Genomic DNA, 20,924 nt, shown 5'->3' on the forward strand with positions numbered 1-20,924 from the left:
GAGTTTTAAACTTCCTTAGACAACAGGGAAAATTAAAACACTGACAAAATTCTTAGGGCCTAGGGCACCCCGGGTGGTTATTTGGAAGGGACACCAGCGTTCTTGCATACCGGGCTTGGTAATGCTAACCTGAGTGTGACTCTGTGAATTACAGTATTTCTCGGCATATCCGTCATTCAGCCACCTAAAGTCCACAATAAACTCAGATTTAAGTCGACAATAACAATGACAATAAGATAATAAAGAAAATAGAGTTATTCCGTGTTTTCTACAGCCAGGCACTGTTCTAAGCCTCGTACCCCACAGGGGCTGCTCTGCGATTACCCTCACTTTAGGAGAAGGAGCTGAGTGAGATGCAGGGAGATTCACCGGCTCCCCCAGGATGACACACCTGGTGACCACGTCCAGGAGGGCTGGGGCACGGCGGCAGGTACCTCGAGGGAGAAGGACGCTTGCAGAGTTAGAACTTATCAGTGCTGACTGCACACACCCAAACACTCAATCACCACTTTGCCAAGACTCGGAATTCCATGTCAGCATCCGAGGACCAGCCCCTCTCCCGCCCCGTTCACAAGAGGAGGAAACGGTCAGAGTGGCTGCAGGGAGAGAAGACCAGGACGCTGGTTCCCAGGGCTCCTGACACTTTCCAGCCCGGTACGTGCTCCACGCGCCGATGTTCGCCCGTGTGTTCCAACCGCCCACGCCGAGGCTCCGTGCTAAGGCCTACGCAGGCGGGGGCCGACTTACCAATCTGCAACAGGATCGGCGTGACCAACGCCGTCTCCATGGCGTAACAGAACTCCCTGCCAAACATCACGGCCCCGTGCATGACCCACCGGCGCACGGGCACGCGGTCTATGGAGCCCTCACTGCCGGTCTCCTCTCGGGGCTCCGCCGCCGTGCTTCCGGGGGTCTGCAGGGCCGGCAGGGGCACAGGGGACTCTTGAACTTGCATAGATTCTGAGTCGGCATTCTGCGGAGCCATTTTCATTACCACCAAAAATATATATATATTTGCTCTATCTATATAAATAATTCTATTATATATCTTTAAGGATAAATTAAGACGTCTTCTCTTTCTGCTTCGGTTGTGTTTCTCCGGCAAGTAATACTTATATTCCTCTTTGTACAAACAGAGATCTCACAACTTCTCACAATCGGATGAGACACGCAGCAAAACAAAGCGATTTTTGGTTGGATTTGAAACATATGGCTTGCTGGTTTACTGTGAATTAGAGTTAAAAATCCATAATTGCCATTCAGTTAATACCAGTTTCATCATTATTACTGAAGAGGTGCTGAAGTTATTTTTCTTGCTACAGAGAGGTGGGAAGGTGACACAAAAAGGTGGTCCACCGTTGCTCCCCATCGAGTGACTGGCTGATCTGCAAAAGAGGAAAACAACGCCACCGGAGAGTCAGACGGGGGCGGCCACCATGTGGCCTCCCACCCCCTAGCAGTCCGGGCGCCCCGCGGGACTGGTCGGCGGTCACTTAGCAGACCACGGACCTCTGACCGCCTCAGTTCTGTGCTTATTCTGAGTCATCTGTGGAAAAAACAAACCTTAATTTCTAGAGAAACAACATTTTCTTGTATGGAATTTAATTCAGGGGCAGGACAAAGACAGCGACAGCAAAGGGAAACCGCACCAGGGAAAGCGAGTAGACAGAGAAACAGAGCTCAAGGTTCCTGCTCTCCCCAGTTCCCCTCGGCGGGCTCGGGGACGGGCTGCGAGGACACCGCACAGGGAAGGCGTCCGGCCACCCAAGGTCTGCAAACCTCAGGACGGGGAGTGAGGGTGGAGGGGCTGGGGAGGCGGGAGAAAGACTGAAAAAGGAAAGGGGATGCTGCCTGCAGACGTGGCAGAGGAAAATGCAAAGTGGCAGGCTGGGCGGAGCAAGAATGGGGCGATGCGCCACCTGAAGAGGGGAGTCTGAGGTCCACCCCAAGGTGGCAGGATTCGGGTTGAGAGCTGTCTACAGTGTTTGACCTCTTTAGGTTGTACAACCTTTTGATAATCAAATGCAAGTCACAGCCCCTCTCCAGAATAAAACGCACATGCGTGCCAAACTCGGAACACCATGTCTAGGGGCCCAGGGACTCCCAACCCACACACAGCATTCCCAGGGGGCTGTGGGACCCTGGCCCCTAGTCCTGTGTTTCCACCGTCCTGGTCCCTGTGACCTGGCTTTGTGACATGTTCTCTACCTGGATGAACACACCACAGTAAAGCATCGAATGCTGAGAATCTTAACTAGAAATGCCCCTTTAGAAAGGTTTTAGGAAAATGAGGTCCCTCTCCCCCATGTGAGGCAAGATTCAGATGCAGCTGCAAAGCTGCCCCTTCTAGACTTGGGCCTCCAGACGTGCATTAAAATAGGTGACCCTGAAATCACGCAAAATGGTGTTCACATTTTACATTAAGGTAGGTTTGTGACCTGATATCTTACCAAAATTTTTCCACAACTGGTTTAAATAAAAATATTTCTAGTTAATATTCACTTAACCAAAGACGATCTTCATTAGCCCCTTCTCTCTTTCTCCCCAGAAGGGACCAGAAATTGGGGACAGCCTTCACTTGGTCCCCCCCCCTCAGGAGCCTGGGAGCGGTGGAGGGTCCCAGAGCTTGGCTGCTGGGCAGAGCTGGAGCTGCTCCCCCTCAGAGGTCCCCAGAGGCCCCTCCGCTATTCCAGCATTCCAGTGCCTTCTCACACTCTCTCTCCAGCTGCAACTGAATCTTCCCTGGGAATCGCAGTCCAAGGACTCCTACCTATACATGTGCTGCTTCTGTCCCCCAAATTTCACTACAATCCCACGCTGCAGCCCTTACCTGAGATTTCTCTGAAATTTACCAAGGGTCCTCTATCATATAATTAACATCTCAATTAAAACCAGCGCTTCCAAGCTGTCACCCTCCTACAATCTTTTTAAAAGACTATGAAACTATTTCTAATATATACAAAGTAAACAAAATAGTATTAAAACAAAAAATCACCCAGCATTAAATTCCCAACATTCTGCTGCTCTTATTGCATCCCTACCTTTCAAGGGATTTCTGTCTTAAGACAAATATATCATCATCTTCCTTTCTGTCACCAAAACAGGGTCAATGATTTTAAACGCATTTTTCCACCAGATAAAATGGATGATTTTTACGTGAAGAAAGTGTATCCAGACAGGCTTTAAAAGTCTAAATTGGGGCCGGCCCCGTGGCTTAGCAGTTAAGTGCGCGCGCTCCGCTACTGGCAGCCTGGGTTCGGATCCCGGGCGCGCACCGACACACCGCTTCTCCAGCCATGCTGAGGCCGTGTCCCACATACAGCAACTAGAAGGACGTGCAACTATGACATACAACTATCTACTGGGGCTTTGGGGGGGGTGGGGGGAAAGGAGGAGGATTGGCAATAGATGTTAGCTCAGAGCCAGTCTTCCTCAGCAAAAAGAGGAGGATTAGCACGGATGTTAGCTCACAGCTGATCTTCCTCACACACAAAAAAAAGTCTAAATTGATCAGCTGGGCTTTTGGTGGGAACAATAGTAATCAGTTTTCTAAGAAATCCTAATGACTTCATTATGAACATCAAACTTTTCAGTTCTGTCCCACTGCTGTATCCATCCTGAGACTCATGTCTGAAATAAAGCAGTCTCTGCTAAGAGTCATTTCAGCAACAGCTAAAAACGAGGCAATAAAGCTCTGTGATAAGTATACTCGAATTATCTTAAGGCAGTGGCTCTCAACTGGGGACAATTCTGCGCCCCCGGGGACAGCAGGCAATGTCTGGAGACATTCTTGGTTGTCACAACTTGGGTGGGGGGTGTTACTGCATCTCGTGGGGGGAGGCCACAGATGCTGCTCAGCATCCTACAGTGCACAGGACAGCCCCCACGGCAGAGGATGATCCGGCCCAATATGTCAACCGTGCCAAGGTTTAGAAACTCTGTTCTAAGGTTATTATTAAATAGGAAAAAAGTTTTCTTAAAAAACGCTGAAACCCTTCATTACTACATTTTGCATCAATCAACTAGACCAAACATCGCAAACTCAACTTCACTACTACCTTTGTTTTACTAAACCTCTCATCTTTGTTCAAAGCAGAACTGGAAAATGCAGGAGAGCTCAAGCCACAGGCCCCTGAGGAGGAGGGGGTGGGCTCCAGGGTCACGTCTGTAAGAGGAGAAGGGCGTGAGCTATTCCCTCTCCAGTCCACCCACCTACTCCACGGGGAGCGGCATTTCTTGTAAGAATCGCTGAGGAGCCGTAAAGAAAGCCCCAGCACACCGTCGTGGCCTCCCGCATGTTTGTCCAGACTCTGGGCTCCAGCCACAGGCCTACGGCTGTACCAGCTGAAATATCTGAGGAATCGGCTATGGAGTCCTAGCAAGATGTCTTTATTTTACCAGGGAAAAGCTGAGGAGCGTAGGGAACTGAACACTCGGAGCGAAGTTACATGCTGACAGAGAGAGCAAGTTACCACATCTGAGTTACTCTTAAATGTTTGGAGTTCCCTACCAAATTTCTAAAAATGGTCCAAAATTGGCCTTGGGAAGAGATAGTGAAGAGGAGGGAGACAGACAGCTGGACGGTCCACGCTCACTGGACTTCTCCAGGGCCGGGAGTGTCCCATCTTCTGTCTGTCTCCCACATGCTCGGTCAGGGGCCAGCAGCTACTGAACTGCTGATCACAGCTGTCTACCTCGTTAGCAGAGTCTGTTCCACACCTAGAGTGCTGCTGAGTTAGTCTAATGGCCCAGGGAATCTGCATTTCAACCCGGGCCCGGTGAGTGGTCTTCTCAAAGAGGGGAACCTCCCATGGGCTGGGGCAGTGCTGTGACCTGTTGTGGACTCAGTTCGCAGTCTAGTTCCTGTCCTGACACTATGTCTGGGTGGCAGAGGGAAGGAATCATCCTTCAGGGCAGGATGCCTGTGTGGAAGATCAAGATTTGGCCACCCTGAAATCTATCTCTTTACCTTGGTTGTTTTCTCTGAGAACATTTGACCTCCCCCACTAACTGCCTAAAGAATTTGACATAGTAACTCCTTCCTGGAACACATCTTCTATCTGATGGCTGTAATATAATGTAAAATAGATGTTACAATAGAAAAGGCATCAACAAGCCCATCTTACGGCTCTCTGGCCACATTCTTTGGATGGCCCTGCAAGGAGCTGCCAGACAAACATTTACATTTATGAGGGAAATCTCCATTTGTAAAGGTATCTCCCTCTCTGTTTTGGGAAGAGGGGGGATGACGTCATTTCTAGAGACTTATCAATGTGGAAGGTGAGGCCTTGGGGCTGCATAATAAACCTTACTCTTGTTTACTGTGCTTTAGTGGTAATCTCCTGTAACTGACTCCCCCCGCAACATCCTCCTTTGTCATTGGCTGAACATGGTATTTAAGATGAGAATTTCTGCTATTGTGTTGAGAAACTCAGTGTCCCTGCTTTCTCCCATGTATACATGTTATTAAACTTGGTATTATTTTCTCCTGCTAACCTGTCTTGTTCATTATTTGGCCAGCCATAAGAACCTTAAGGAAAAGGGCAGAGGGAAATTCTCCCTCTCTCCCGACACCTGCCTCCCTCTCGCTGTGCCCTTCAATCTCTCTCCCAGCGCTCACACCACTAAGCCCAGCCTGCCTATGGCTCACGGCCCTTCATCTGGCCCCACCAGCTCTCCCAGCCCTGCCTCTCATTCCACCCCTTGCTTCTCCCCTCTTCAGCTCAAGCCACACAGTCCCTGAGGACTCTTCTCAAAGCTCAGCCCTGGCCTACAGAACTGATGTCCCCCTCGTGCCAAGGGCTCTCACAGCAACTGTGCATGGGTAACAGTCTTGCCCTAGGCAGCGAGAAGCTCCCAGGGGAGACCCCACCCCCCACTGTCATCTGCTCTCACATCCCCCACTGTGCCTGGCCACACAGCAGGAGCCTGGCAAGGCTACTGAACGAATGAATGAACGAATGAATGATGATAACCAGCTAACCAGTACTTACTAGGGACTGTCTGCACTGGAAAGCCACCCCCCACCCAGGTGATCGGGTGGCCAGCGGCCAGGGTCAGGCCTCATGGGCGTCCTCATGAAATGGTGTGAGCGTGGTGTGGGGTTTACCTGTTACTCAAGTAGTCTAGGCATTAGCACGCTGGCTCCCCTTCCTCAACAGTGCAAAAACGCAGTGGTAGAGGGAACAGATTTTACGTGGGTACCTTCACTGTCATCTATATTGATGAAAATAACAAATGCCGTTAGCATTGTCCATTAGTTTGGTTTTCAAGCAGCAGCAAGTACAGAAGTCGCAAGCTACGGTGATAACACCACACCGGGTAGCAAAACTCTCGAGAGCAAGCTAAGCTTTTTAAAAGCGTTGAGGCAACTTAGCAAACAGTAATTTTAAATAAGGCTAAACTGACTAACTAAAAATCAACTCCTATTAGTGAACTCTGGATTTCTTCAAAGATTACGCATTGGTATGACTAACCCGGTTTACAACGGCTCTCAGCAGGATCTCACTTGGCATAGCCACTGTTTCCAAATGCTCCTGTTCTGCAAAGCCCTGCGGATTTTATCAGCATTTTAGGGGATATCACCAGACTACTTCAAAATAAAATTTAAGCATCATACCTTAGAAATAAGGGTCATAACACCTTGTCAAGGAGTGAATTCGGTGCCTAATGACCTAAATCGTGGGGCTAAGAAGGGAGAGAGAACAGAGAGGACCACAGTGATCCAGCCTGCACACCAGCCATGCCAAAAGAAGAGCCAGAGGTCTAAGGGTTAATGCCAGAAGAACCAGTGCGACCATTCCCACTAAAGAGCCACAGCTGAAAGGTGGGTTCCTGGGTCCACAGGACATGGGAAATGTACCGGCACATTCTGACATGACTCTGGGTCAGGCTGTGCACAAAGGCTGCAGAATGTTCGAGGCGGCCATTAGTTCCCATGTTCTCGATACGGGGTGAGGTCAGGAGCCTCCCTCATCTCTTCCCAGTGGCCATCCAGTTGTCTCAACATGATTTATGTTTATAAGTCCATTCCCGGAACTCTGAGATCTCTCCTGCACTGTATATCAAACTTCCAACTGTACTTGGGTCTAGTGCTCAGTTTTCTATTCTGTTCTACGAGCGTGCCCATCTGCCCATGTCCAACAACACAGCCCTGTAAAAAAAACGGCTTTTAGTATGTTCTGATCCCTGCTGAGGTAGCTCCCACTCACTGCTGCGTCTCTCAGCGTTTTCTGACATATTCTTGCATGTTTATTTGCAAGAACTTTAGGAGCACATGAACTTTAAGAGCTTGACGAGCTCTGGGTAAAAAAAAAACAACCTTTGTTGGTATTTTTATTGAAATTCCATTAACTTTATAAATTAGCTGAGGAAGAAGTGCCATCCTCAGCTGCCGCGTCACCCTGTCCGAGGAGGTGGTCTCTCCACGTGTCCGAGCCCACCCCAGAGCCCTTTGGGAGAATTTCAACAGGTTTTGCACTTTCTTACATTCTTTCCTAATTCGTTTATCTTTTTTGTGGGCACTATAAATGGGATTTTCTCTTCTCTTCTATTTTCCGCCTGGCTGGTCTGCACACAGGAAGGCCACTAAGTGTTGGTGTATTTCCTCAGGTGTAATTTACATGCAGCGAAAACGCACCATTCAGTCAGTGTTGACAAATTTATATCAAGACACAGAGCATTTCTAACACCCTGCAAAGTCCCCATGTGTCCCTTCCCATCCAATTAAGGCTATTGGTTTTTATATTTTAATTTGATAATCTAATTCCTTAACTGTCCGAGTGAGAATGGACAAAAAGAAGACTATAACCAAATTAACAACAAATCTACAACCCATTATGAAAATACACACAGTTCCCAACCCAGCTTAGAGGAGGAGTCTGTCCCAAAGCTCACATGTACATTGTCTGGAACTTGCTCATCCTCCTCGAGACGGAACTCGGGGTCCCTCTCAGTCTGAATTTATCTACACCACAGCACTGGCTCAGGGGCGCGAAACAAGGACCCATGTGGCACATGGCTGCACCGTTCCTGGGCACAAAGACTGAAAAAATTTGAAATTCTTCTCTTTATAGCCTCCCCCACTTACTCTATTTCCAGGGCCCCACAGAAAAGGAAAGGAAAGAAGCTTTGAGCAGAAAAGGAAGGAGCGCGCAGGGCGGAGCCACATGGCTGCTCTCCCAGTAGCCAAGCCCCTGGGCGGCCGGGTGTGTCATCACGTCTAGAGAACCCTGGGATACCACGAAGTCTGGTTTACTGCCCATAAAATGAGATCCATGACGTAATCTTCGCACAGCATGCAAAGTGTGTTTTTTAAGGAAGCTACTTTATATAAATGCTAGAGTATTAACTATAATATCTAAAAACATTAAAATGTTTTCTTCCAAAGTACCTAATTTAAAATGCCCAAGCTACAGCACGACAACACACTGAAGCAATTCCAGAAAGATTAGATGGCTCCTTCCAGAAAGCACAGGCAAGACTGTATTCCTAAGAGCCTCCTCCGGAGTTGTGGAAAAGTGTAGAGAAGTTTAAGTTGTGACCTATTCCAGTATCTTCTATTCAAAAGACAAAAAAAAACACTTTAAGACAGGTTTTCCCCAGCACAGAAGGAAACGTTTCCCGTGGAGCCTGCTCCAGCGACCATCCAGCATCAGTGATGATAACTTGGTTATGATTTGCAGATGCACTCAGACAAGTGAAACTACAATTGTTCCAATCAACAACTTCCTCTATTGTCCTGTTTCTAATTTCAGGGTGAGGGATGCCAAAACACGTGACTTCCTACAATTTGCTGTGTGGAAAAGCTGGCTGTAAACCTAATGTCATCAAAAAGTTAACTGCAGACTGATTTTCTGACAGGCACCCCAAGCTTCGGTTCAAGCTTGAGACTCTGCGTAATGGTCACAATACTCGACAGTGATATGATGACAAAATTCAGTCATCGATGCTTCCCAGAAAATGGTTCAGGAGGAGTTAACACAGGTTTGTGCTGCGACTTAAACACGTCCTACTCCTTTCATGGCCCCCTACACATGCACGCGTGCACGCACACACAGTTATGGGCACTGTAGGTGTGCAGCGAACGCTTTATGGTGGCTGGTTTGTGGCGACAGCTGTTTGTTTTGTACGCCCACCATTAAAAGCAGGCACCCTATCCTTGAAAAATCCACTGTAACTACTAACATTTTTCTAAAACATCAACTGTTCACCTCAGATGAACCTACCTAATATTTACTAGTACAGTCCTCTCCACTAACATCAGCATGCCCCTCTCTCTCCAGACGACCACTGCAAAGAACACTACCTTACAGACAACACAGAAGCCAGGGAAACCAGACAAACTGCAGCATGCAACACAGAAGATCAGCGTTTGGACAAGAGTATAAAAGATGGAGAATTGAACCAAGCAAGGTCACAGCATCTTTGATAAGAATGAAGAAAAGCATTCTGGCAAATCTGTTTATAAGGCTATTTCCTGAAAAGATTTAACAAATCTCATCAATTTCCAACATAAGAACAATGTTGCGTCAAGAGAATGAGAAGATGAGCTGCAGACTGGGAGAAACTAGTTGCAAAAGACAGACCTGAAAAAGGACTGTTATCCAAAATATACCAAAAACTCAACAAAGAGAAAATAAACAACTTGATTAAAAATTGGGCAAAAAACCTGAACAGACACCTCACCAAAGAAGATATACAGCAAATAAGCATATGAAAAGATGCTCCACATCATGTGTCATCAGGGAAATGCAAATTAAAAGGAGATACAACTACACACCTAATAGAACGGCCAAAATCCGGAACACCGACAACATGAAACGCTGGAGAGGACGTGGAGAAACAGGAACTCCCGTCCACTGCTGGTGGAATGAAGAACAGTTCAGACACTGGAAGACAGGGTGGTGGTTTCCTACAAACCTAAACATAGTCTTACCATACGACCCATCAGTCACGCTCCTTGGTATTTACCCAAAGGAGCTGAAAACTTATGTCCACACAAAAACCTTCACACAGATGTTTATAGCAGCTTTATTCACAATTGCCAAAACTTGGAAGCAACCAAGACGTCCTTCAGGAGGTGAATGGATTAATAGACTGTGGTACATCCAGACAATGGCATATTATTCAGTACTAAACAGAAATGAGCCATCAAGCCATAAAAAGACATGGAGGAACCTTAAGTGCATATCACTAAGTGAAAGAAGCCAGTCTGAAAAGGCAACATACTGTATGATTCCAACTATATGACATCCTGGAAAAGACAAAACTATGAAAGCAGTAAAAAGATGAGTGGTTGCCAGGAGCATACATGGGGGGAGAGATGAAGAGGTGGAGCACAGGGGATTTTTAGGGCAGTGAACCTACTCTGTATGACACTGTAATGATGGATACTTGTCATTATACATTTGTCCAAACCCCCAGAATGCACAACACCAAAAATGAACCCTAGGTAAACAATGGACTTCGGGTGACTACAGTGTGTCCGTGTAGAGTCAGCAAGGGTAACAAATGTCCCAACCTGGTGGGGGATGTTAACAATGGGGGAGGCTGTGCGTGTGCAAGGGCAAGGCTATATGGGAACTCCGTACCTTATGCTCAATTGTGGACCGAAAACTGTTCTAAAAAATCAAGTTTATTAATTAAAAAAAAAAAAAACCAGTGTTGTGTCCTTACATTAACAAAATAAAAGATGCAATGAAAAACACCTGACAAGAAAGAAATTAAGCCATGGTCACACTGAATGTTACCTACTTGGGATACTATCTCACGTCTGAAATTATCCGCTCATGAATTTATCTACCTCTAGGTATTCCGTGTGTCACCTGCGGAAACCCAGGTTGGTTTCCTCTGATCACTCAATGTGCATCTAGTCTAGACATGTGGGCTCAAGAAATACAAGATTAACAACATAAACTAGCCGTGTGACTTTGTGCTATCCCCAAAAGACACAGCTCCTCAACACCCATGTGGATTAGTGTGTGCTATGGTCTGAATGTTTGTGGCCCCCAAAACTCATATGCTGAATCCTAACCCCAAAGGTGATGGATAGCAGGCAGGGCCTGTGGGTGGTGATAAGGTCACCCGGGCGGAGCCCTCGTGAATGGGATCAGTGCTCTTACGATAGACCTCAGAGCTCTGGCACCTCTCTGGCGCCTTCGCCACGTGAGGACACAGCAAGAAGACATCTAGGAAGCAGGAAGCAGGCCCCCTAAGACAGAAAACCCGTGAACCTGCCGGCCCCTTGATTTTGGACTTCCCAACCTCCAGAACTGTGAGAAACAAGCGTCTGTGGGTTATAAGTCCCCGGTCTACAGTATTGTTTTGGTAGCCGGCATGGACTGAGATGTTGTGAGTCAGGCTGAATCAGGACAGCCCAGTGGGCTCCACCCCAGTCCACTGAACCAGATCTTGGGGGAAGGGCCCAAGAACCTGCACTGCAACCCGCTCCCACGCCACAGCCAAGCGTGAGATGCTGCACGTACGACAGCCACACGTCCTGGATTCAGGGGACGATCTCAAATGAAGTGTGACCTTGGTGTGATTATTAACCTTGCCCCCTTTTCTCTCTCAGAAGTGTCCCAGTTTGGATAGCACACTGCCACTCCAGATACAAATGACCAAAGGCTTATTTTATTTTATTTTTGCTTGAGGAAGACTGTCCCTGAGCTAACATCGTGCCAGTCTTCCTCTATTTTGCATGTGGGATGCCACCACAGCATGGCTTGATGAGCGGTGTATATCCACACCCGGGATCCGAGCCCACGAAACTCGGGCTGCCGAAGCTGAGCGCATCAAGTTAACCACTATGCCACCAGGCTGGCCCATAACTTATGACTTAAATCTTTTAACAACCCAGCCTTTCAGCGCTTTCTGTCACAAGACATAGTCAAGGATCCTTCAGAAACCAAACATGACATGCATCAGACCTGATGTCCCTTTTTATTTGCACTCCTTTTGATCAGTTTGCTGTGAACTTGGTATCGGCGGTGGGGGGAGTCTGTTATCTGTGACTGTGTGTGCATCTGTGTTCTAAGAAAGAGAGGGTGTTTGTGTCTATGAAATATTCTGAGTATTAGGAGACTGAATCAAAGGAAATCTGGAAAGGGGCCCCAGGGAGCTAAGGGATGAAAATATTGCTACACTGTAACAAGTCAGTCTAATTACAGTATTTCTCAATGGATTCCTAGCCCAGCAACAAGCAGGAGTGGCCCGGCCAAGTCCCCTGGACCTCCAGAGCTCCTTACCCTGGATTTCTGTTGACTACACAGCCCAGCCCTGCACCCTGCTCCCTCCCGCTGGACAGCGCCCAGGGCCTCCTCCCCTGGCCCCTTACACGCCCCTTACACACCAGCTCACAGACTCAGGTCTCAACCAGATGGCACCCCAGCCTGGGCCAGCCTGCTTATTCTCACAGGAGGCCCGGTCACAGCGCTCACTGCAGAACATGTGACAGCTCACCATCACCCGCCCACACCCCCCGTGAGCTCCCAGAGGCGGGGACGTGGCTCCCGCTCTCCCACTCCCCCATCCACTCGGGTGCCTCTGAGGTGGCCTGGCTCCTCCGCTTTTCCTTCAGGCCCCATCAGACCAGGGGGCACCCAACAGCAGCATCTGCACCTTTTTCACACCCTGACATCCCGGTGAAGGGAGGCAACTGGGCCTAGGCCGGCCGGCGCACACAAGAACACCCCACTCTGGCCCTCCCTGACTGCACATGCCCGAGAGCAGGACGCGCTCGGATCACGGCTGAGCATCCAGCACCTCGCCAGCGCAGGCACCAGGTGGCTTTAACAGAAACGAATTCATAAGCACTGAAGGCAGGGGGCCAGGCTAACCCACAACTACGCCATTAAAAAAAGAAAACCACTTTTTAGAAATCCTTCCCTTCTAGAGACAAGAGCAAGATAATCACAGAGCTCAAAGAAAATCCATTTCTCTTCTGAACAGGAAGCAGAAACCAGTGTGTCAACACTACTGAATGGTAGACATGGTCTTTTTAATGCCTTAAAACTGGCATACTGCAATTTAAGTAAACTTTAAAATACACACACTACTTTAAGAACTATTTTTCAAAAGTCGCCACACCCTCCAGATGAATCACAGCAGCTCACAACTTCACCCCTATGTGGAATTTCTCAGGAATTACCAAACTCCAATGAAACAGAGCATGAGTCCAGTGGCTCTCAGGGTGTGATCTGGCTCCTGGAGCATGAGACACTGTGCAGTCACCTTTTACCCGCGGCATCCTCCAAATCATCACCCGCCTGCCTGTCGGGGGTCTCGCTGCCTTGTGTTTGACACCAATGCAGTCTTAGCAGACTGGTCCCAGACCAGCTGGGTGGCCTGCTTTCTCAGTGGTAAATGTTGACACCAAAAGGCCTTTCCCCAGCCCAGGGGCTTCCTGGTGCCCCCATGACAGCAAGGGGACCACCTCTTGTTCCCACTGCCCCCGCCAGGACATACAGCAGGGAAATGCATCAGGAGCAGAGCCTTCCCGGAAGGGCACCCAGAGGCTTCCAGGAACAGTGACCTTCCAGTCACTGAAACAACAGGCCAAGTGCAAGATGCTGACGAAAAGGCTGCCACGCAGACATTAATGCTATCCACCCGCAGGATCCTGGATCTTCCCTGCTAGCACACCCAATTCCAGAGCTACTTTTCCATCAGCAAAGGAAAACATCAGAATTGTCAAGAGAGCCACAGGATCTTACCAGGAATTCCTAGGGCCATCAGGACAGGGCACGGCTGCAGGTTCCTTGTGGTCCAAGACTTGCCTGGACATCCGAGAACCACATCTCTCAGAAAGGCAACATACGGCGGGACAGTGGGGTGCAGCCCCGCCTCAGAGGGCTGTTTGGCGAATTACATGGGAGCAAACAGCAAGCCCCAGGTGAACTCCCTTCCTGACCCCACTCCAGAAGAAGCCGGGGTTTGGAAAACCCAGCTTCTCTCCACCAGACACGGCCACAACCCCCACCAACCGCCGGGCAGAGCCTTGGTCAGCTCTGACGCTGGCTGTGCGCGAGCCCGCGGTCCGCAGGCCGGATACAGTGCAGACGGCACCGCGCTCCAGCAGGACTCCACCCGCCCTGCCCTCTCCTGCAGGGCGCTGCGGCTCTGGACGGCCTACAAGCACAGCACCAGATCAAAACAAGGAAGGGTACGCCGAAGCTAAAGCCGCCAACTCTAGCGACAGTTTGCACGACAAGGAAACGTTTTTAATATTGATCAAATCAAAATTCCTATTATTCCACTTCTTGAAATTTAGGGGGCACAGCATTAGGGTTGAAATCAAGCACCTTTTAAACAGAATCCATCTTCCTTTTCTAAAACAAACAGTTACCTACAAGGGAAGGAGAACGTGACGAAGCAGCCAACACCCAGGAAGCAGGGGACACGGTTCAACCAGGAGGAAATCACGCCGAGACAAGGACGAACTGCCCCAGAAGAAGCGCGGTATTCTCTGCAACATGTACCTTTTGTAAAATACAGAAAACTTGCTCACTTAAAACTTTTTACCCTGACCTTTATATAGTTGTCCTTGATCTGCACAATCTGCTGAACAGGAGAGTTTTTGCTCTTTAATTAAAAAGCAGCGACGGTTTTTTTTTCCCCTCTTCTTCTAAATGTTCCTCCCATCGGTTTGCTAGTTTAAGCCCCTCAAGTCAGAACGACGCTTTGGCTACCATGGCAACAGCAGCAAGCTTTTAAAGTGCGCAGCTCCGGAATGCCAGCTAGCCCAGGAAAACTAAGCTTCAGGATCAACCTGAAAGGCCAAAGCAGCACCCACTGCCAATGGTATTTCTCGGAACTTCTAATTACTCCATCTAGGAGCAAGGCCAGGTACCAATAAACCCAGTCTCTGCGACGCACGATATGAAAAGAGAGGCAGGTCGCAAGCTGCCTAAAGACACTCATTACAACTAAATGGTATTAAGAAATAAAAATAAAAATTCCTCACATTACATACATTAATCAAGAACTGACATCACAGACAGGGGCATAATTAAGGAATAGCGCTAAAGACTGCCAAGATAATGAAAGCTTTCGACAGCACTTAAAGGTAAAATCCAATCAAAGCAGCTTCCACATTCTGAATTTATCCCGAGGCAGAAAAGGATGCAGCGGAAAGAACAGAAAAACTGGAAACCACCGGACTACCAACGCGGAATCATGTGAATTATGGTCCATGTGTCAGGTTAACACAAAATGTCAATGTTTTTAAAGAGGGGAAGTATGAAATATATTTGAGAAATGTTAAAATCAAAACTAGGTAAAGTTTTGGTGAATGAAGAGAACTTACATATGGCTTTGGTTAAATTTATTCATTTTTTTGTGTGTGTGAGGAGGACTAGTCCTGAGCTAACATCCGATGCCAATCCTCCCCCTTTTTTCTTGAGGAAGACTGGCCCTGGGCTAACATCCGTGCCCATCCTCCTCTACTTTATATGGGACGCCGCCACAGCATGGCCCAGCAAGCAGTGCGTCAGTGCGCGCACTTAACGGCTGCACCACCGGGCCGGCCCCTGGTTAAATTTATTCTTACTTTCTAAGACCATAAGAAGAACAACGACAAAACCCAGTGCTCTTCAGTCGCCCTCCTTACACTCCTGAAGCTCGGGCTGGAGGGTGAGCTATCTAGAACCAGGATGCGTCCCGTCTGCACCTTGTACAAGGCAGCGTGGCACAGCTGAGCACTAGAAACGTGGTCTAAAGAAGTCTCCACGCCCTTCCTAAACCCCTGCTCTGTCTCATGGACCCCTTACGTCACTTACAGTGGGTTTCACTGCAAGGAAAAGGGGGTCCCGGGACAGTCTTGTCGGGGAGCCCCCGTGTTCCTCCTCGGGCCCCAGTCGGGAGGCCCACTGAAGGCGTGGGACGGAGGAGAGAGGGCAGGGCAGCCGCTTCCTCTGCCCCATCGTCTCAGCTCAGAGAAATGGCTGGAAGCAGCAGAGAGGACGATTCTTGGGGGGCAGGAGACAGAGATGGAGCCTGCTCGAGGTTCCCTGGTGGAGTAAATCAGATCATAAACCCACAGAATCTCTCCTCCACCTCTACAGAGATGAATAGCCCCTTAACCTGGAGGCCCCCTGATTCTCTGTGATGAAGAAACCCAGTTTGGTACCCAAATTACTAATCCTTCTGCTGTCTGGAAAAGTCACTGTGCAGGAGCAGCACTGCTGCGGGATTACGGACAGCTCACGTGCGCAGTACAAGCATCATACCACCTGCAGGACTCATGCTGCCAGTCCTGGGGCCTCAAAGATGAACTACAAACTGGAGTCCTCTCAAGATGCGTCAAAAGCCCTAAAACGCGCATCCCCTTTGATCCTGCAGTCCCACTCTTCGGAACTCATCGTGGAACACAGAGCCACAGGCTGCTCACCACACCACTAAGAAACCTGAAGTATCCAAACAAGATGGGTTAAATAAAGTATGGCATGTCCGTACACAAAATCATGCTGTGTGACTACTTGTTGACATGGAACCGTACCTAATATTAAGTACGAGAAGCAGGTTATAAATCAAGTACATACTATGATCACATCACATTTTTTAAAATGGTACGGATGCAGAAAAAATGGTCTTATCTCTGAGTGATTTGTAATTATATTCTTTCTGCTTCTATATGACCTAAAATTTATTTTTAATGAAAAAGAACCCAGTAAATTACCTTTAAAAATAGATTTCTGGTTGCTCCACCCAAACATCATATAAGATCGTGATCTGTGGTATGACATTCAGGAGTGTCTTACGATGACGAAGCTGAATCTCAAATGGCCTAGGCAGTGCCAACACAGGCTTGCGATGACAAGCAGCCCCTAAGAGGGGTAGATGGGGGAGTGGAGGGGGCAGCAGGTCTGACACGCCGCCTGTGAACTCACTGAGCCACTGGCAGGTCCACTTAGCTGGTTCAGACTCAGAGCTGATTACCAAGAACCACCTCAGAAGCCTTCCCTGATCCGACATCAGCATTAAAGTGACAGACTATTCTGTAACCTTACCCAGGAAAGCAGCAGACCTCTCCTGAGTGTCCCGGTCCACGCAGGCTCTTCACTCCTACTGTATCCCTGGCGGGGCACTTCACCCAGCGGCTAGTCCAGTTTCCAAGCACAGTCACAGGGCTTCTCCTTCAACAGCAGCCCTCACCCTCCTGCAGCTCAGATTTCGCTCGGCTTTATTTAAGCTTCTCCCCACTGGACTAGTCAAGCACCCACCCCCAGCTGCACCACCGCTTCCTTTGTTCATCCTGATTCTCCCATGATGCACTGCACTCAGGGGTACTTACAGTCAGCCTTGACGACCAGGCACGTGCCCATCAGGGAGAAAGAGGAGTCGACCACTCTTTTCTCTTCTCTCCAGACCAAAAGAGACAAGACCAAGAAGCTCTGCACCAAGGTCTAAGACAGGTCTCTGTGGGATTAACAAACTCGACCTCGCGTCCAGGTGATGCACAGCGTATCCTTCCCTGCCTCCAGCCCAGACAGTGCTGGGCTCTCAAGGCCAAAGGCCTCATTTGGGTTTCTTGGCTGAAAACACCAACAGGCACCTTTCCAACTCATTAATCCGTGGGTGCTGTCGTCCCCCAGCCTAAGCACTGCCCTCCAGGATCGGATTACCGTCTGTGAGCCAGCAGCAGAATGCTGCCTCCAGCCAGTGCTGAGAACGCAGCAACAGGAAAGAGAGCCTGAGCTGGAAAGGAGGCCCAGAATTCCTATGCACCTGCCACCCAGGCGAGCGCTGGTGGAAGCGCTAGACTGTTCTAAGTATGCCTAACACGAGGGTGAGAAGTACATAACCGCCTCCTACAAATTGATACCCACACCAAATGGTGCAAATGCACATACAGCCAACCCAATGTGGTCATAACCTTCCCTTCACCATCTTGGGAGACTAGCAACCTCCATCAACCTCGCCTCATCGGGATGCCCAATGCTGACGCAAGTCACATAATGACCGAGAGGTCAATATGATCAGGAGGCCGCAGGGAACACCATAAATACAAAGAGGGACCACTGATTTTCCCTGAGGAGTAACGTCTGGCCACTAAGCTGGACAAGAGTTCATGAAACTGAAGCATAAGAGTCTTTAAAACCTGGGAAAATAATTAAAATCAAGCTATTCTGGGCACATTGGAGTCCTCAAGGACGTAAATATACTCTATTTACTTTATGTAAACTCAACATGACAGGATGACCCGGACGTGCTATCACACACAGACGTCACAGGTGCTAAAACGAACGGGATTAAGACAGGCTGGATTTTACCTCCACTGGAAATAAATGCTAATTCACATAAGTCACCGATTTCAGATACGGCACTTTCCATCCAAGAGTCAGTCACACTCCGTGCCTGTACACACCTCTGCATCTCCCCCAGCTCGCCCTGGCACGGGCGGCTCACGTTCCAACAGTCCTCGCACCAGACAGCGAGTGCTTTCAACATCTTGGCAACAGGTGTCAAATATATGAACACACAGCACTAACCATGGGGCCTTACTGCTTATGATGGATTTTCAGATGCATTAAAAATAAATGTTAGGGAGGGCCAGCCCTGTGGCTTAGCGGTTAAGTGCATGCACTCCGCTGCTGGCGGCCCGGGGTTCGGATCCCCGGCGCGCACCAACGCACCACTTCGCTGGCCATGCTGAGGCCGCGTCCCACATACAGCAACTAGAAGGATGTGCAACTATGACATACAACTATCTACTGGGGCTTTGGGGGAAAATAAATAAATAAAATTATAAAAAATAAAAAAAATAAATGTAAGGCGGACAGAGTTTCCGTTTGGGAAGATGAAAAAGTTCTGGGGAAGGATGGTGGTGATGCTGCACAAGATTGTGAACGTATACTTAACGCCACTGAACTGTACCCTTAAAATGGTTAAATGGTAAATTTTATGTTAGGTAGATTTTACCATAATAAAAAGTAAATAAATATAATATGAGAGACATATCTAGACATGACCCGGAAAGTCATTTAGCAAGAAATGGGGTTTTCCCCCTTTGTAGAAACTCAGTGCATCCCCAAACAATTCAGCCAACCACCAATCTTTTAAACACGGATTTTGAAACCCACAAGGACACTGGGGTACAGACAGGGATAAAAACCTCTGTGGCAGCGTGGAGACAGCAGGAAGACGCTGGACACACACTGCCCAGCCCCACTGCGACTGGCAGCAGCTCAGAGTGCAGCTCAGGGAAGTCGGGAAGGAGGGAGACACAGAGACACGAGTGAGAGACAGACAGCGACAGAGGAGGAACAGCAAGACAGCAGGACAGGGGGAGTCAGCTGACCCAGGAGGAAGTGCCTGGCCCCTGACTAAGGTCCCGAAAGGGCACAAACACAGCTGCACAGGCGCCGAGAGCCAGCCCGGGTCTTGCCGGGAGTGGGTGCCCATGCTCGGGCAGGGCCACTCTGACCTGTTTGGTGAGTGCACATTTCCCGGCCTCCAGCCCCTAGGGCAGCCCGTCTCAGCCCCTCTCTGCACCCCCAAAGGCCAGACACAAGGGCCCTGCCCGCCTAACACCCTTACCCAGGCTTCCCCAGCCCCTGGTGAAGTTCAACTGTTTCCAGAGCTCCCTCTCCAGTTCTCGCCACCCCACCCCGGCCACACACGAATCACCGTGACTGTCCCTGCACACATTCCGCAGGACCCCATGTTAAAAAAGACAGAGGCCCAAAATAGTCATTTGCCGCCATGACAGCAAACCAAGACTTAACTGCAGTTGCAGCCTATCCCAGAAGTGACCTTTACGACCTTCTGAAACGCCCTGATCCGCATGGGCGAGGGAAGGTGCCAGATGGAAGACGCCCAGGCCCGAAACAGTGTCTTCTCTTCTCTGCTAGTAACTCCCTACCCTACCCTCCTTCTGCCTATAAAAGCCTTCTATTTTGCACGAGTCCTCGGAGCACCCTTCTGGCTGCAATGGGATGCTGTCCGATCCACGAACCGCTTAATAAAGCCAATTAGGTCTTCACACTCACTTGGTTTAATTTTGTTTTTTCATATCCATACCTGGACTTTGCTGGCACAGTTCTCGTCTCCTCCCGCCCATGCCCGCCCCCCACCACTTGTTCCGCGACGTGCCTGGCACGAGGCAGGGGCTAGCGAACGGAGGAGCACTTGTCGGCGCCGGGCCCCTTGGCTCTGTCCCCACAAGGAGGCATTGCCACACCTCCAACCCGCCCAGGCGAGAGCACCGAGGGCTGCCAGGTACAGGAAACAGATGCTGAAGAAGATCCAGGAAGTGGCTCCTTTTACTGAAAAGTAACACCCTCAGGAGAGAGCTGTACTTGATTTGTTTTTAAGGAACAATAAGTTCACCATCAGTGTGCTTTCCTTTAGACCTGACCACACGTAAGTAATACCATCTACCCCACATTCTTGTTATTTCTATCACTTTTTCTTTCCTGGTGAGGCCAGTTTTTCCTCTGGAAGGAGGTACCTCCAGGTTTACAGGGACAATTCATAAAAAGTTACAGCTCCAAGTAAAAGTCCACATTCCTGAAAAGCCTGCCAATCATAAAGTGAGTAACACCTGAATGTATTACAGAACAAGCCCCACGTGCCAGGCCTCCCCTCCCCCAGCACATGCCAAACGCTTGCCAGCAACAAACAAAAACCACATGGATAAAGACCTCTTTACAAGAACAGCCAAAACAATTCCATCTGTTAGCAGAAACTAACTGCTGAATTAAAGGCTGCAAGTTCAAACACAATCTGGCTATTGTAAACCGCCTCAGTTTATCAACGTAACAATGCCTCTCTTTCAAAGACTGATCACGTTCTCTGCAAATACTCAGCTCTCCAGCATTTTTAAGATACTTTGCAGGATAAACATTAGCTTGAGACGTGCCTACGTGAGAAGTGAGAGCTGCCAAAGCAGCACTTTTAAAAAGAAAACAAAGAGGAGCAGC

General features: G+C 48.9%; 1 protein-coding gene across 6 annotated transcripts in view; it reads right to left on the reverse strand.

Moving 5' to 3' along the window:
• The window catches only part of SLC45A4 (solute carrier family 45 member 4), a 93,073-nt gene that overhangs the window by 45,827 nt on the left and 26,322 nt on the right, over positions 1–20,924 (reverse strand). For 4 of the 6 annotated variants that reach the window (XM_058565003.1, XM_058565004.1, XM_058565005.1 and 1 more), the window contains exon 2: positions 748–1,385. The exons of the other annotated variants lie outside the window; for them this stretch is intronic. In XM_058565003.1, coding sequence (XP_058420986.1) covers positions 748–991 — 244 coding nt within the window. In that variant the 5' untranslated portion in view covers positions 992–1,385. The remainder of the gene's footprint in view (positions 1–747; positions 1,386–20,924) is intronic. 6 annotated transcript variants of the gene reach the window in all.

Source organism: Diceros bicornis, chromosome 21 (genome assembly GCF_020826845.1).
Source record: "Diceros bicornis minor isolate mBicDic1 chromosome 21, mDicBic1.mat.cur, whole genome shotgun sequence".
Lineage (NCBI taxonomy): Eukaryota > Metazoa > Chordata > Mammalia > Perissodactyla > Rhinocerotidae > Diceros > Diceros bicornis.